This window comes from Aythya fuligula, chromosome 18 (assembly GCF_009819795.1).
Source record: "Aythya fuligula isolate bAytFul2 chromosome 18, bAytFul2.pri, whole genome shotgun sequence".
NCBI lineage: Eukaryota > Metazoa > Chordata > Aves > Anseriformes > Anatidae > Aythya > Aythya fuligula.
The window spans coordinates 12029580-12047376 of NC_045576.1; the positions used below are offsets into that span (position 1 = coordinate 12029580).

The window sequence follows — 17797 nt, forward strand, 5'->3', positions numbered from 1 at the left end:
TTGGGCTTCTTTCCCTTTTTTTCTTCTTCTGTTTTTGTTACCTGCTCCTATGTCTACTGAATAAGGAGACCAAGTACACATTTTTCCATTTCCCTCTTTGGAATTCTGTAATATTTCTTTTACAGGAGCAATTAGTATTTGTTGTTGTTTAACAAGAAAAACCCCACAGAAATAAAGGAAAAGTATGACTCAGAGAGAGACCAATAATTAGGTCATGTGTCCAATTAGTTTTCGTGCTTAAGTAGTTACTCTTTAGGAAATGCTCAACCTTTGATGTGCAGCAGGCAACCTACCAATTAATTAGGCAGAAGGAAGCAATGCAAGGAATGAAACCTCAGAAACTGTATCAAAGCCCAGAGATATCTAATGAGGGGAACAACAGCATCAACAACAGAAAACGTGCACGAGGAGGTAGACGCTTCAAATGATCTTCAAGTATCTTGGCTGCGCTTCCTTTTAAATTAAGACAAAACTGTTGGGAAGCAGACGAGAAGAAAGAAGGAAGAAGCCTCGTTTGATCAGAAAAGCATCAGTTTCCTTGAAGACTTGCCAGAAATATATATATATATATAATTTCTCTCTATTCTATGAGACATTTCCCCAGACATTGTCACTCACTGGTGGAAGCAAGCTGCAAGAGGCACCACACACCATCTGATATTCAATTGGGGAAAAAAAAAAAAAAAAAAAACACAAAACAACACAGAAGAAAACAATGATACAGCCATAGCTCAACGAACATTTCTGTTAATGCTGCATGGGGAAGGGAAAGGGATGCCCACTGGGGACTGGCACCGAGTTCATCGTTCCCTTAGGCCAGGCTCCTGTCGTCGTGTCAGTGCAAGGTTGCTGCAGTCGCTGCTCCTCAGCTCCAGCTCCTCTTTGAGCTGAGGGAAAAATGGGTGCAGCCACATAGATTAACGGCGTGGAAACACCTAGGACATACCTTGATCTGCCAGACTAATGAGTTCAGATACGTTACTAATATGCGATGTTAATCTAAGTTATGCAGTTCTTATTGATGCTCCATAAGGAACAGAAGCCAGCTTGCTGCGTGACAGCTCCCACAACATTTATTTACACACTGTCCTCAGTGCCAGGGAGGCTACAGATGCAGAAATTCTCAACTATCAATACCTGTTTTCAAGCCAACATCTCCAAAAGTTAACTAGAAATACATTTAGTCTGGCCTTCCAGATCTCTCTAGCCCTTCCCCTACCAGATATTTTCATTCCCCATCACAGGCCACTCTCCTTCACTCCCGTGAGGTCCATTCAAGTGGAGCTATAAGGAAATACTAACAAGAAGTCCCATTAGACAATCAAAACACAGCATTAGTGGAGATGATTGTCTTTGGGAAAGAGAAAAAAAAAAAAAGGAAATGGAGAGAAGAAAGAGACAACAGTGTAGCACCTGAATTAGAAGAAAATCAATACTGTAATTGACCGACTCTTCCTTTGTTTTATTTAGGCAAGTGGCTGGGAGAAAACAAATTCTGTGGGATGGAACATTTGAAGCTCTTTGGCTTTGCTGGTGTTGGTTACTGCAAAGTAAAGAAGTCCCAGAGCTGCTGGCCTTAAAGGACAGGAGGGGGAATGGGAGAAATAGATGTTGCCCAGATGACAAACAGACCTTGCTGTGGCTACATCCTACAGAGGGGTACAGACCTCTCGTGCTCCATTAACTGACTTATCAGAGGGTGTAAAAATTTCTCTCACCAAAATCCTCTTTACGTCAGTTCGCTAGCTAATGATCCAAAACTCATTTAAAATTCCTTCTTGAGCATTTCAGAAGACTCTTACTTGCTCCCCAATTTTCGTTAAGAATTACAAAAAGCTCTACTGGTGCTCCTCCTCTCTGAAGCCTCCAAATCTTACTTCTTTCACTGATCTCATATACCAACAGAACTGACCTACGACCTTACGCTCCGGGCTCTTCCAAACCCATTTCCCTCAGTACATTCTCTTCCATCTGCTCATCACATCTTCAAAACTCCCCTGGAAGCACTTGCTGCTTGTTCCTGTCTCATACCATGCTGCAACATCTCCCAACACGCACACTTAGGCTTCTGGTACATTAAGACCCTATCACATTGATTGCTATTATTTTTTATTTTACGGTCCCTCTGTACCCTCCTATTTGTCTACCTCAGCCCTATTCGAAGAAATTCTTTATCCAGAGGGCGGCGAGGCACTGGCAGAGGCTGCCCAGAGCAGCTGTGGATGCCCCGTGCCTGAAAATGCTCACGGCCGTGGGCAGCCTGGGCTGGTGCCCATGGCAGGGGGTTGGAGTTGGACAGGCTTCCAGGTCCTTTCCAACCCAAAGCGTTCTGTGATTCTCTGAATCTCTTTCACATCACAAGCTGTGCAGCACTGCTTCCATTTCATCTGTACAGCACCTTGCTTAAGCCAGCCTTCCTCCAGCAGCGGTGGTACCATTAAAAACAAAATTAAGCCTTAGCGAACCACCCCCGTGGGAGACACAAACACCCAGCCCTCATTTGTCTCACAGCTAGCTGTGCAAAGACAACCGCATGGCACAAACTCTCAAGAAAATAAAGGTTTTATAAAAATGGAGAACACCGATTTTAGATGAGACCGGTCCCCCTGCCCCCCCTGTAAAGAAGGCACTTCACAAGCAACAGAGGTATGTAAGCGCCTCTGAGATGGCTTTCTTAACCTAACCTCTGCTCAGGAAGGATCACAAACAGCATTTTTTGGCCTTCCAGTGGCAGGACTGGGAAAGTTTCTGTAAGGGAATAAAGAACAGTGTTGTAAAAAGCATTTGCTGTAGGAGGGCCACTGGGATTCCTCTGGACTAGTAGAAATCACAACAGAAGTGTCAAAATTGAGTGTGGTAAGAGAAAGGGGAAAAATAACACCCTGTGAATTTTCTGAGCAGTTTTGAGTTAAAAAAGATGGTCAAAAGCCATAGCTGACAAAAAAAAAAAAAAGAAAAGCTGTAATTCCATGCAAATTTGATGAACATATGCTCCAGACTACTTCATACCAGGTCCTGAATTATGTAAGCCGCGCATCATTCAACCTGCAAGTCTGCCTTTGGCTGCACAGCCCCGCTCTCATTCAAAGGTAAATGCACAGGAATGGAAACAAAGGCAAGTAATGGTCCTGGAAAGCCAGAAAGCCAAGTAATGAGACTTTTATTACAAGAAGGGGGAAAAAAAATTGTCTGGCACCTTTCTAAGCACGAAGCCAGAAATCACAGGCCAACCTCATCTAGGAGCATTTTCCATGTTTACACGGGGTAATTGGTGCTTTTCATACAGAGGTACTGCAGCCTGATTCAGACAGCTCCAGCCAAGAGGATGCAGAAAAAAATCTCTCAAACCAGCCTGCAGGAACAGCAGAAAGCTGAGCAGCACCTTCATCCTCTCCACTAACCCCTCTGCTCCAGCTCACAGCAAAGAGCTCCCAGTCCCAGGCTCTGCCCAGAAATGGATGTGAACTGGGACTTCAGCAACAGCTTCTGCTGATGAAATCCCACACTTGGCTACTGCATCACTGCAGGAACGCTCTGAACTCACGGAGCATTATTCCTAAGTTAAAAGTCATCAGACTCTAAAAACAGGGAAGTTTTTAGTGCTTTTTGAATGGTGCAACACGTGATGCTGCCAAAACTAAATGTGCATACGAACACCACGGGAAATATTTGTTACTCACTGCTAGCACAGGTAACGTAGTGCTGCTCTTGCTGGTCGTTCACTACAGCACCGCACCTGACCCAAGCAGAATTCTGCAAAGGGTAATGAAAGACCAGAAGCAGAGAAATACCATTTCCATGCGATCAATATCTTATCTAAATACTTTAAGTACTGAGCACATGAAGAATCTCCAAAAGAATCTCAACGCACATTTTATTGTAGGCAATTAAAGTGATGGAACGCGCTGTCCGGCTAAAGGCTCTCCTTTTCCATGGGGTTCTCCTGGCACTGCCTGCCAAAACCTTCACCCTGGGTCCTGTAACCAGCAAGCCCCAGTTTTGCTCAGCTCCTCCAGCCATTCCCTAATCCAGGAGCCCACAGATTCCCCCAAACACCCGAAGGGCAGCTGCAGGGAAGGCTTCCCCTGGAGCTGCACTATGGGGTCCTGTGCTCTGAGCCTCCCCTACCTTTTCCTCATTTCATTCTCAGCTGCTTAGGCAGCCCCCCTTATCCCCTATCACCGAGCCTCCTTTCCAGATTACCCTCAGGATTAACCTCTTCCATGCCCAGTGGAACTCAAAGCCCATGGCAATACTGGAGAAGGGCTCTCATTTTTTTTCCCCACTTTTTCAGTAGCTCCTCGATCATCTTTGCACCGAATTGCAAGGCCTCGTACTTGTTCAGACAAAAACCTTTAGAGATAAATTCTTCATTGTATGCCTGCAGCTTTGTCATCTCCTACTTGCTTCCCCCAGTAAAATTTTCATTTGAGAATTGCAGTGAAATGACTGAATATTGTTTAACTGCAGTATTTTGCAGATGAAAGAATGGCTGAAGTGTTTCTTACTCCTGCAGCACACAAATTTATGTAGCTACACAACAATAAAGCAAAGTCTTAAATTTAATCAGAAGAAATACTTCAAGCAATGGCAAGCTGATAAATTATTTAGAAAGGGGCTCAATAAGACCTAGAGGGAAATTGGCATCAGCTGTGCAGCCTGGGAGCTCCCAGAAACAAAGAATTTCCATCCTTGTCCCTTCTAAGGCTTTTTCACCTAAGCCATTTGTATTTAACAAAAATGGGCATTTATTCAAACATCATCTTACAATTACAAGCAGACAAGAGCTGCACTGGTAGTGGTGTTAAAGGACTTTTCACACAGCATTTATTACTGGGACAGTACTGGAAGGACTGACAAGCCATTTACCAGCAGATACCACTATTTGTGCATTCACAATACGATATTGATGCTAGGCACTTCCTAGCTTAAGGACCCACAGTAACAAGCCAGTAACACCGACTATTTCAGAAGATTTTAATGATTTGGTCTTTTTCCAGACTGCCTAGTCTTCCCAGAATTGTCTTCTTCCCATCAATTCTTCAACCATTCCAAAACACTGAGAACTAGACAAAACTAGATGTATTAGTATTTATATGAAAGGTCTAGGAAATTCAATAATGTTCCTATTGTTTTATTGCAGATGGCACATCAACTTCTCTTTATTACTGCAGAAAACTCAAGAGCCCTGTAGAGTGCAATAAAACGGTACGTGTTTAGCTTTGCAATGTTTCAAAGGGCTGTGATTTACTGCTACAAACCAGGCACCTTGCACACAAACATCTGAGCTCAGTAATTGCCTCATGTTTTGTGCAAACTCTACAAGGCAGCGTGAGGTCAGCCCACACACAGAGTACCTGCTGCTCCTCGATGCCTGTCCCTCATCCTCAGTAATACGGACTCTGTTATTAAAGAGCTGAGAAAGGTTTGTTGTCACCTTTGCATCAAGATGTTTTACTTCTCCCATTCGGTCGCAGGCACTGTTTATATTTTCTGCCAAATCTTTGGGCTGCCAGATAGATTAAAAAAATTGCCAATGCACCAAAAGGAAAAACACCAAAGTAAATTCTTCTGTCTTAAATATACACCGTACTTACACGCTTCAAGACAAACCCTTCTTATATAAGTATACTTCCAAACACTTCTGGAAAAAAGCATATCCACCGAATATTCACATTTGAAGTGTTATGTAGAAAGCTACCCACAGATTTAGCAATGTAAACATCTCGCCACTAAATACAGCACTTCTCCTTCAGGTAACACATCCAGCCTTCGCTGAACGATGAACTCAGGTCTCATCAGCCAACCCTGAACAAGGGGGTAGGGAAGTATCGCACACAGGCAAGAAATAAAGAACCTGCATTACATGTATTTCTTCTCAAACTGCTCTGCATATATTATTTCCATCAAGCTTGGGTTAAAAAGCAGAAGAGGGACTCAGAATACAATGAAGTCCTTCACCAGCATCCTTTATAAACCACACGCACCAACAACTCTTTTTTGGTGAAAAATATTCTCAGCATCTGGCAAAAGAAAAATTTTTTTACTGTTGCAAAGATAACCCCAAAGCCATTTATCTTTTATCTGAAAGTACTGGTCCTTTATGAAGGAATGGAAGATGTGGGGAAAGAAAACAAAATCCCCCCCCCCCCCCCCAGCTCTCCAGAAGGTGCAGCTCCCTGCAGGAACAGACCCTCAGAGCTGGTAAGTTCCACGCTCACACAAAGCATTGGCAGCGGCGATCTATCTTTATTGATTTTATAAATTACGAAGAAACGAGTAAACAAACATAACCCAGCACAGTTTAAATAGGAAGATCGGTTGAAGATACCTAAGGACACCGCTAACACAAACGCTTTCTCAACCACTCTTCCTATACTGAGGACAGGAACATGGGAATAACTTTGCCAGTTGCAGATCACGCTCTTAAACCATCCACCAACAAACATTACAGAGACAGTCAGTTGGTCGTACATTAAATAAGGTAGCAAGCAATGTTAGAAGCAGAAAATATAGTCCCAGTGCTGACAAAAATGCTCATTATTACTGAAGTCGATTTAAAATGAAGAGATCAAACAGCGTCCCCTCTAGAACATCTCCTTAAAATGAAGATCAGCTTAGTATTGGCGCATCATAAGGGGAAAAAAATAAAGGCAAATCTACAAGTAGGTTCATGCAGTGAAGTTATTGTTTCTGTTTGGGTTACACATTACTTATAATCATAAATTTATGCTTTAGTAGCCAATAGTGTAGGTACTTTGAAGAGCAATATTTATGTGTATACCCTACAACGCACCGATAAGGACAAGAACACACCAGGAAATGTTAATAGCGAGGATGATTCTAGAGTTTGGTTTTTGTACCTATTTGAAAAATACTGCAGACTTCAAACATTATTTAGATCTTATGTAGCTTATTTACTGAGACATACAAAACTGTGGATATTGAAACACCCAGCAGTAACATACTTCCCTCAGAAGTGATACTGAAATGTTACGGAGCAGAAAATAAATAACCAGTAAGGAGCATATTTAACTTCTGCTTTGTTACTAATATCCAAAGCAGTCACTTTCAAAAACTTATATACACATTGTATTAGTTCTATACAGATACAATTAGCAGTTACCAAAGGTCTCAAGTTACATTTTACAACCAAACCAACAGCCTTCCCTGGCTACTGACCATACAACATTTACTTTTTCCCATCACAAGATTAAGAAAATACCCGAGTGCTGGGACACATACTTTTGAACTAGCTGAGGCCAAATATTTTTATTACAGATGAAACCACAAACTCAGAATGAAAAACCTGTGAACATCTCAAAAATAAAGACAGGAGAATATAAATTAAGTTCTACAGCTGAGTTCTTATCTAAAACATCCCACACATGATTGAAGAAAGTGCTAGCCAAGAAGTATCCGCTAGAAACCTTGGTATTTTGACAGCCTGCAAGAATGTGTTCATCCTGATGGATGACAGAAGCAACAAATGCTGCAAGAGCACCGTGCCACACAATAGCACACACCTCAGTTTTCTGTCTAAGTTGAAAGTCTACAGTGAAGGGGTGTCACGCCTATAGCTGCCGAGGGGGAGCCCAAGAAATACTTACTCTTGGCTGCCAGTTTTCATACTGCTTCTGTAAGTTCGCCCCAATGGTTTCCAGAGCTTTTTGAGGACCCATTGATAGGGGATCTAAGAAACAAAATACACATGAGTCTTTTTGACCACAATTGAGTCATTCAACTTACCAAAAAATAGTAAAAAAAATGTTTCTTTAGTAAATAACAACAATTGAAATAGCTCACACAAACATTACAAATGGTGTAGTCTCTGAAGCAGTAAGCAATGGTAGTAAATGAAGCAAGATTTTGTTTTCATTAGAAAAAAATGTTTATCATCAAACATATAACCATTTTAATAAGTTAATTTTATCACTAGATAATTACCACAATCCATAGCAATACAATTTCAGCTTATGTACTCATTCAGAAAAGCATAGCCATATAATTGACACTTCAGTTTCAAAAAAAAAAAAAAATGTCTAGAAGCTAATATTTTGCAATTTAATACAAATCATTTTTAAAAGCAATTAACAGATTCCATTAAGTTTTTAAAGTCAACTTTATGAATACTCTACCTTATACTGTTAGAAACAAAACCTAACAAAGCATGATGAGAGCACGATTTTATGAGTTATTTTTCTCAAATGCATAAAAACTAGGATTTTGCTGAAGTTATCGTATTCTTTTGTAGAATGATTTAAGGTAATATATCATTCACATTTTTCCAGACAGACTGAAAACAAATAACCAGCAGTAGTAAATAGGCTTCTCAAAGTCTAAGCAGACAATCTATTTCCTTCAGCTTAGCTTCGGCTCTTGCTCCACAAATGTAGCCAGGAGCATCACCAGACGAAAATGAGTTCTCCAGTCCTCTCCATAAAGCCTGCAGTTTCAGCACTCATTGACATACATTTCAGAAATGTTTCTACATACTGCAGTAATCTTTGTCACTCCGAACTGCACCAGTCCCCTTGCTTTTTAAGGCAAGTTTCACAAGAGACCCTTGAGCTGCAGGACAGCAGCTTTGGCACTGATGCTACTAAAAGGATTCACACTGCCTTGTGAGACCTTTTGTTAGTTAATATGCCATTAGCTACTGCTCAAACAACAAAAATGCAGCATAAATACATCAGACATTTATTTATTGAGTCCTTCAAAAGGACCAAGCTGAACGTTAAAAAAAGAAATGTAAAATATTTCAGATCCACTCTGACAGCAGAGGAATACCGTTAGTGGACTTTGGAGTGCCTTCGGAGTACCGAGCACTACACAATGCCCTTCCTGCTATAACAAAGTACATTGGTGCCACTCCAAGAGGCAAACAAGAGAAGAAAATCTTCTGTTTCCCTTAAGACTCTTGTACAGCAGAAAAACCAGTGGGTGTTTTTGCAGATTACACAACTTTACATATCTGAAAACAGTAGAAATGGAAAGGAGTGCTTGTGTACACACACTAAAAATTTAATTTAAAAACTGCATTCAAAATTCTCTTTGTTGATGATAATCACTAATAACTTTAATGACTCTGCAACACTCCTCTCATTCTCTTTGCTCTCTACCCATGTATCAGTGAGAAATGAGAGCTGTTCTCTCCACTGAAGAGACATATTTGTTAGTGCATGCTCATGGCTTTTTAATTGCTTTAAAGTCATCAGCATTTTTTGGTTTAAAAAACAAAATGAGACACTGCAGATTCATAAAGCAGGTTAGAAACAAAATGTTCTGAAAGTTGTTTTTTTAAGAAGTTCAGTTTATACAATGATTAATTTGCTACTGTAGCCCATTATAAGGCTCAGTATTTGGGATTACAGGGCTTTGCGTCTTACTCGCTGAAGACTGAACATTTTCAATTCCTAGATAAAACCCAAATCTCTTAGTTTTCTTACACAAGGTAATTCCTTTCAATATTATTTCAGATTTATCTCATCTTGAAAATCTCCAAAACCAAGGAAACTTTTCACTTCCTAATGAAAAAAATAGAAATTTAATCCAACGCTGCATCAAAGTATCAAGCCCTCAAGTTAGCACTGCTAGCAAGAGATTTTTGTGAATAATTCCAGGTTTTCTGAATTTATGTACCCAAGTCAAATAGCCTCAGAGCAGTCACCTCGAACTGCAGTGAAGTCTACGCATGTTAAAGACCTATTTCTCAACTGTATGAGGCAGGGTTATTTTAAACCTTTGCAGAGCAGTCTAAAGGTGTAACTGCTCAAAGGTTTCCTTAGATACATTTTTTAATATTTTTAATTCCTGTAGATTTATAAGTAAGTAGCTAATTAGCAGCCTTTTTTCCTCCATACTATCTCATTTTAGAATAGAGCAGGAGAGATGACCTATGGCAGCTGATACTGCTGGACACTTAATTAACTCGTATAGACATGGAAAAATCATAAACCAGATTTCCTTTTGTTCACCTTAGTTTTAAGTCCAGGAAACCGACAACTTTGCAATTACCATATATGCTACACCTCAGTATCTGTAAGACTAATGCAGTTATCTGGAGCTCGGAAGATTCAAGACTTACCTATCCAACACTCCAGACGGGCACACGGAGTTGTTTTCACCACATCAGGAGGGTCCACACCAACATTTAGGCACAAAACTAAGGCAACACTAACAGTCTTCATCTGGAAAGAAAAAACAGTAAAATGCTTACTTAGTGTAGAAGCTAAATAATTTTTGTGTTGAAGTCTACTATAACTTCTGAAGGGTTTCAACTAAGTTTCGTTATCTGCTCTTTAACACAAACTATTTTAAGCAAGGCATGACTGATTACATTTTTTTTTTTAATAGAACAGTACTTAGAGATTTTACATTACTATTTTTATTATTATTTCCACAGCTCATTCTTCTTTTATACAGCATGGAAATGGATATCATTGGACTTCTATGCATCTTAAATTAGTCACTGTCCAACTGAAATGTATTATTAAAATATGGGAATATGCTACTCAGGGTCCCTGATCAATATTAGGATATAATATGTCCTTTCTAATACTGAAACCAAAAGCAATAAAAGGAAAAACATCCAAGCGACTAACTAAACCCTAACAAAATGTTTAGTCCTTGTTTTTTGTTTCCTTCACATGTCGCTAACCTGGATACATCTCGCAGACCTCTGAAATGACACAGCTCATAGAGACAAGAACCTTAGTCAGGTGCTTATAATTATCTGAAGAAGAGACTAAAGGATTTGGGTTTCATTTTTTTTAATTATTTTTTTTTTCCATATTGCCACATTCAGAAGCCATCCTGCATTTTTCCACCTTTTATTCATTTTTCTAAAATTCTGCAGCGGGAGATGTTTTGGCAGGCAAAGCACGTGGTGTTGAGCACTCCCGGTACGTATACCCCAGGCAAACGGCCCACAGCCGGATGGGAAACATGTTACCTTGAAGCTTCTAATCAGAAGTTTCCCCTTCGATTCACCTTAAATATTGGCAAACCCAGGGGCAGCTACCAAAGCTGAAAGCTCTAACCGGTATTTCTGACAGCATTAATCCACCTCTAACTACGTTTATTATGTGGCCCTCAGAATTGCACAAACTGCCGCTTCATCATCCTTTAAATCAGCCTCCCTGTAAGGATGTATGCAAACCCAGCATGACCAAATATCATTTATATTATTTGGCTGCTTCATTCTCTCCTCTAAACTCCTTCAGCCCAATACCAATAAGCCCATATCCTGATGCCAAGAAGGAAAACAAGAGAAGCAGCGTGGCTCGCTGTACTTCCATCGAGCGCTCGGCTCTCGCTTGTCTGAAGCGAAGCCACCTGCGTCTCGCTTCCCCAGGGTGCTCGTTACAATTCAGAACAGCAGGAAAAAAAATCCAAAAGCGAGAGCCACACGACTGTATAATTTATACAGAAAGCAGAAAGTGGAGCAGGGAGGCTCGGTGAGCAGGCGGAGGAGCGCAGAGCCCCTTGGATGTGCTGCCTGCCATGCGGGCGCTTGGCCCCCCAGGCTGTGACCTGGTCCCACTCAGCAGGGACTGGGAATTGAGCACTGCTCTTCCCTTTTTTAAACAGATCTTCCCTTTAGCAGACTAGCTACCAAGACACAAGAGGGGCACCAGGCCTGCCGAAACCTCTCCAGCTCCTTTGTAACGTTTACAAGGTGACGTCTTCACCAAGAGCTTCCCATTGCAAGGAAGCTTTTATATGAAGTTTACAAGAAATACGTTGTTTGAAAAAACATCCGTGTGCTCCTCCACGGTGATAAAAATAGCAGAAGGCAAAGAAAAACTTCAAGGTAACGTTAATAATGCAATACCTCTGCAGGCAGCCTCCACCATCTGTGGTCCGAAAGGTCGGTGCTTGCTGTGACAGCACGTACCAGGTTCCCAGCTCAACTCCTCCTTCGTGTTTGTTTCCCTTTTCTAGCCCGTCTCCCACACCAGTACCACGAAATCTCCACCGAGCTTCACGCTGCCCAGCACGTTGCTTTAGCCAGTACAGCTCCACAAAGCAGGCCTCTGCTGCCGGCTTCACTGCTTGCCTGACAGACACTTCTTAACCCCAGGATTCATTGTCACTGTCAGACACCCAGGACGCACACACACGGGCTGTCGACCTGCCCTGAGAACAGCACCAGGAGGGAACGCCATCCTGAGGTGTCCCCCGGGACTGGAGGTGACCATGCGTGGCAGAGCTGCTCTTCAGAATAAAACCGATGAAGTTGGCTGAGGCACCAGGATAGCAAAGCAGCAAAATACGGCAGAAAACCTGAGGACTCACAGCACGCAGCAACTTGCTGAAGAGCTCTGCTGCCTAGGATGATCAGGAAAATGCTCCTGAATGTATTTTGGCTAAAGAACCCCTCATTCTCCTTCCTAGACAAGTCTGTCTCAAAACTGAGCCACAAGGAACGATCAATGACCTCCCTCGGTTATCAGTGGCCTTACTGTGCTAACAGCCACCATCACAAACACTCACGAGTAGAAGATCAGCGCAGCAGCAAGCCAATTAAAGCAAGGCAGCCGAGAAGAAACGAGAACACCCCCAAAACTCTCAAAAAAAATAAAGACCCATGGAGAAAAACAGAAACGATGCTCCAAGGAAGGCTGCTGTCCTGGGACTTCTCTACCTGCACAAGGCAGAGGGAAGCTTAAGAACCAGGAACGCCCTAACAAAGCATCTCCTAAAGGTTCACGTAACCCTCGGAAGCACTGCAACGTGCCCAGAGCTGCAGCACAGGAGTAGTTGTCAGCAGAAGTGGTCCACAGCCTTCTCCACGAGAGCCTGGCTGCCACCTGGTCATCTCCTGCAGCACAAGGGCTCTGCCCACCCGCGGTAACACCTCTCTACCAGCAATAAAATGAACTGAGAGAGTTCAAATGTTGGCTTCAGTCTGTTAAAAAAACAAAACAAAACAAAAAATAAAGCTTGATTTTAAGACATGTAGACAAATGTACCCCCACTACACATTCACTCTGCACATTGAACCATCACAAAAAGTTCCGTATCATCCTGCAAGAAGTCTGCAAAACTCTTTAGAGCTGTTCAAGTCCTCTCTGCTTAGACAGAAAAGTGTCTGTAGACAGATGCAGTGTGAGCTTCCCAACTCGATTCAATCAATATCCAACGATCTTAATTCAAAACGAATCCTGCTCTGGGTAAGAGAAGACAAATCCGTAACTGGACGACAGCGCTCATTACTTACAGCAGGGGGTTCGGCGGTGGGAGAAGCCGAGTCGCTTTGTTTTGGTTTGTATTTCCAAAGCCATTTGTAAAGCAGCAGGTGCCCTACCCTGGCGTCAATTCGCACACCTCGCAGGGCAGCTGCTGCCCCTCTGAGTAACCATCGAGCCGCCACGGATTGCAGCCACAGCCTGGGGGGGGAGACGGAGCCACACCACCCCCAGCTCCAGGGGCCACTCCACAGCAATGAGCGGAGTGCTCCCAGCCAGCCAGCCCAGGAGCTCACCCACACACTAGGGGAAGAGCAGAAGGCACACATCGTTTGGTTCAGACCCCAGACTAATGCCCAGGTTGTGAGTTCCTTACACACAAACACAGCCGACAGCCTGTGACAATGCAAAAGCCAACACAAGACAAACGTTTAGGACGCAATAAGCAGAACTGAAGCAAAGGCTGCCACCAAAACGTGACCTCGCACCCCGATGAGATTCATAAGACACCCCCTGAACTGGCCCTGGAGGAGAGAGGGGAGATCAGCGGGCAGCCAAGCTCCTTCCAGTGCAGTTGTGGTTGGGAAGTCCGAAACAACCACCTGAAGCTGAAATAACGTGCACAAGCTCCCAGTGCTATTGCCTCTGTTAACTTCCCTGCCATACAAAACACACACCGTGCAGGCAGGTGAGCTCTGCTTCTCTGAAGCAAGGGCATTTGTATGCAGCACCGTTTTAATCTGCATTTCCATAGAAACCTAATTGTGCATTCCTCCTCTCATAAAAAGAGGATTTAATTCTCACTCAGCAAGTTATGAGGCAGCAAGAAAAAAATGCTACAGTAAAACTATTACAACTGGCTTTCTTGCTCGCCACTTATTTTAGAAATCAATGTAAGTACGGCGTAGCCTCATTTAAATATTCTGAATTTGGTAGCAACTTGTCAGTAAAACCTGGTATCTTTGAAACCTCTTTATTTAAATCAAGTTTCACGACTTGACTGCTGCCGAGGCTGTGAGATTTAATTCAATACACAAAGCATAATTCCAAACCTCCTGTGTTAAAAATATACTTTAAATAAATAATAGATCAAAGCAGTGTCACTTTGATGGCATATGTAGTCCAGCGAAGCAGGAGACGAAAGATTAAATGTCTCCAGAGCAGTCCCTCCAGATGAAAGGGGGCGAGCGTGGTTCAGTTACTTTACCTAGATTTACTGCTGATTACTTTGCTTATTTGATTCTTCCTTCTTGTTGGATTCCTGCTTTCTAAAGAATCTTTAATTTCCTATAAACTCTGGGGTTTTTAGAGCAACGAAGAAAAAAAAAAAAAAAAAGTCATTCCAAAAGTCATTCCCTTCCCAAACCTTAGTGGAATCATTTCCTGTAGCTATAGTTGAGTTAGGCTCACTCCTTAGCAGGGAGTGCTCAAGGTGATGTATAAGCACAAAACCTGCCCCAGCCTGTGTTTTTTTCATGATTCATAGGGAAAAAATGCTACAGGTTTATCTGCATCTCTAGCAAATATACATTCTGGTTGGTAGACCTTTAAAAATTTCTTAGTTTAGATATAGGCTCAGCCTATGCTGGGACAAGCAAATTTATCAAATGCTTTCCACACTCAAATCATAGCAAGAAATGAGTTACATCCCTCCAGCCCTCAAGAAAATCCTTCAAGAGCACCTGGAGGAGAAGAACGCACATCTGGGGCAATGAGAGGTGGCTTTTGGAGCAAGGTAGCAGCAGACAAGTAAAGGAAGCTGAAGTCAGCTGGGGAGCACGACAAGCCAGCAGTCAAGTGGAGACGGAAGGGGAACCACTACGTGTTCTTAGTTTGATTAGCGGCTACGGAAAGGTATCAGAGGCCTTGAATGCTGACCAAAACAAGCACGGCTGCAACACAGAATTATGATCGGTGGGGAACAGTGCTCTAAAGAAACAGAAAGCGAATGAGGAGAGTTCCTGAAGTCAGCTAAAACAACAAAAGGAGAGGAATTATTTATAAAGCAAGAGAGCACAACTCCAGTAAAGTGAAATCAGGAGGAGGGGGGAAGAAGTCTTGTTCTTAAGCAAAAAGTAATTATGCGTAATGGCAAATTTGTCCAAACAATACCTAACAAAGCTGTCCACATGCACAATGTGATCAGCACGACTCATCTTGCTCTGAAGTTACTTGTTTCAAGCTCACAGTGAAAGCAGAAAGAAGCAATTGTGAAGTCTTCAGTTTATTCCGTTCTCTTCATTTACAAAAATAAAACTCAATGTTCTTTGAGAATGAATTCTCTCAGGGCCTGATTTTGCTGAGCTCTGGGCCATGACGACTGCTGTAACCACCGCTCTCTTCATTAAAGAGATTCCCTTTTACTGTAACAGGCACGTGAAACGTGCTACAACAGAGAGAAGGCAGCTGATTACTACTACCCCTGTACTCACGTTTATGCTGTAACCTATTGATCATCAAGGCAAAGTCGTTCCCAATTTAGAAAAAGACAGCTTGCAGATCATCAAGTAAGCAAATAGGAAGCTTCACGGGAAGGCAGAGGGATCACTAAAATAGACAAGCGAGCTCATCACACCTCCACAGTCTAGTAGAGAAAATCGCTTTTTTGCCAAAACCCTTTAAAGAAGGCACACCACAAGACACTGTGTTCTACGGCTCATTTAAATTGGATCCTAAACCAAAAAACTCAATTCAGCCCATTAACGATCTGCCAAGTCAGATCCTTACTACATGGCTCTACTCAGACAATTCTGGCTCTGCCTGAGCCTTTCCCAGCACTTTTGAGCACAGGAACCATTGGGTGAACACCCCCAGGAACATCCAGATTACCACACAGCCCCCCCAGCCCTGCTCGTGGTGCCTTTGGGAAGAACTTTGAGGAAGGAGTTTCCAGCAGTTCCCAAGCTTAGGTCGCAGCGTTACAAACGGGATCATAAATGTAACAGGAATTCGGTCACATAAAGAAATCATACAGGTTATGTCCAAACTCCGAGACCTCGGGAACCCGGTAACACCTGAAAGCCAATTCCAAAACTGGAAGGCGTGGAGCTGATTATCCACAATGTTTGTTAGGTGTTTGCCTGTGTATTTGTTTTAGCTTAGCCTAACTAAGGCAGGACACAAACATAGCACAAGGTTCAAGACGCCCTGGCAGAGATCTTTGCTTGGCATTCTTGGCCCTACCAGTGCAATACACAACATACACATACAAGAGCATCACCTTGCTATAACACTCACTAGGTGCTTCATCTAATAATTGTTTTCTGCCTCCAAAATCATATAATCTCAGTTTCCTCTCAGACTGAGTCACACACACAAAGAGCGCCTTAATTTTGTATCCCACATAACGTGCTGGTGGCGAACTTCGAAACCACAAAGCTTCCGTGCACCTCCAGCAGCCGCCTGCAAGGGCATTTCCCGTGCCTTGCTCCGGCGTCGTTACCTGCCGATCCGCAGCGCTGCTTTAGCCCTCGTTAATTTTATTGCCTGCACTGAAGAACACCAAGTACCAATTCCATTTAAAGAGCTTAAAGCAGGGAGCTATTCGAACAGCGTGTTATGGTGAAGTTGGAATTTTCATTTTCCATACAATGCCCAGAGCTGGAAGGGGCCTTCAGGGATCTCCCAGCCCCACGTTTGGGACCCAGCCGCATCCCTCACGCACCTGAGGGACACCCAGGCTGAGGGCGCGTTGGGCGATCGGACCCCCCCGGGGTCCCTGCCCTGAACGCAGCCCCCAGCTGGGAGCCCCCAGGGCACCGACTCCTTCCCCCCTCACATCCCTCCAGCCCCTCAGCCTCACCCGGTCCTTCATCCTCCAGCTCTGCGCCAAGGACTTGGAGCCCTCGATCTTCTCGCAGTGCCTCTTCTTCATGAAGGCCAGGGGCAGGTTCCAGTCGCTCAGGTCGGACTCATCCTCCTCCCCCAGCCCCAGCAGAGGCGACTGCAGCAGCTCGGCCTCCATCGGGGCGGCGGCGGCGGCGGACAACGAGCGCCCGGCGGCCCCGGCCCCGAGGACGGCCAAGGGCAGCGGGGGGCGGCCAAGGACGAGCCCGGGGCAAGCGGCGCCTCACTCCCGGCTGCTCCGCGCCTCAGCCCCGGCAGGGCCCGGGGAGCGGCGGCGCCTCCCGGCCCCTCCGCGGGCCGAGCAGCGGCGGGGCCCGGCCCGGGGCCTCCCCTCGCCGCCTCTAGCCCCGCGGGCCCCGCGTTCGCTGCGGAGGGAGCCGCGCCCGGCCCATGGCGGCCCCGCGCTTCTCGCACACCGGAGACCGCGGAGCGGAGCGGATCGGCGGGGGGCGGAGGAGGGGACGGAGAGGGTGAGGGTGGGGGCGAAGGGGCGACGCGTCCCGCGGCACCGGCAGCCGCCTGGGCTCAGCACCGCGGCCAGGAGGCGGCCATCTTGGCTCGGCCCACGATGCACCGCGCTACGGGCCGCCGCCTGGGACACGCCGCGCCGCGCGCGCGGTCGCCATGGTGACGGCGGGGCCCGGCTGAGGGGAGCCCCCCCCACACCCCGCTCAGCTCCGGCCCTGAGGGGCGCCCCTCGCCCTCTGCTCAGCTGCGGGGGGAAGAGATGGGGAAGGGTGAAAGGGGCCCGCGGAGCC

The 17797-nt window shown here is 44.5% G+C and overlaps 1 protein-coding gene across 2 annotated transcripts in view; it reads right to left on the reverse strand.

The window, feature by feature from the left end:
- Positions 1-17251, reverse strand: part of RPTOR (regulatory associated protein of MTOR complex 1) — a 135754-nt gene extending 118503 nt beyond the window's left edge. The window contains exons 1-3 of one of the 2 annotated variants that reach the window (XM_032199470.1): positions 16996-17251; positions 10088-10190; positions 7611-7693 (exon numbers count right to left, since the gene is read on the reverse strand). In XM_032199470.1, the coding sequence (XP_032055361.1) occupies positions 7611-7693; positions 10088-10190; positions 16996-17157 (348 nt within the window). In that variant the 5' untranslated portion in view covers positions 17158-17251. The remainder of the gene's footprint in view (positions 1-7610; positions 7694-10087; positions 10191-16995) is intronic. The other variant, XM_032199469.1, reaches the window with a different exon arrangement.
- Between the last annotated feature and the right edge of the window lie 546 nt (positions 17252-17797).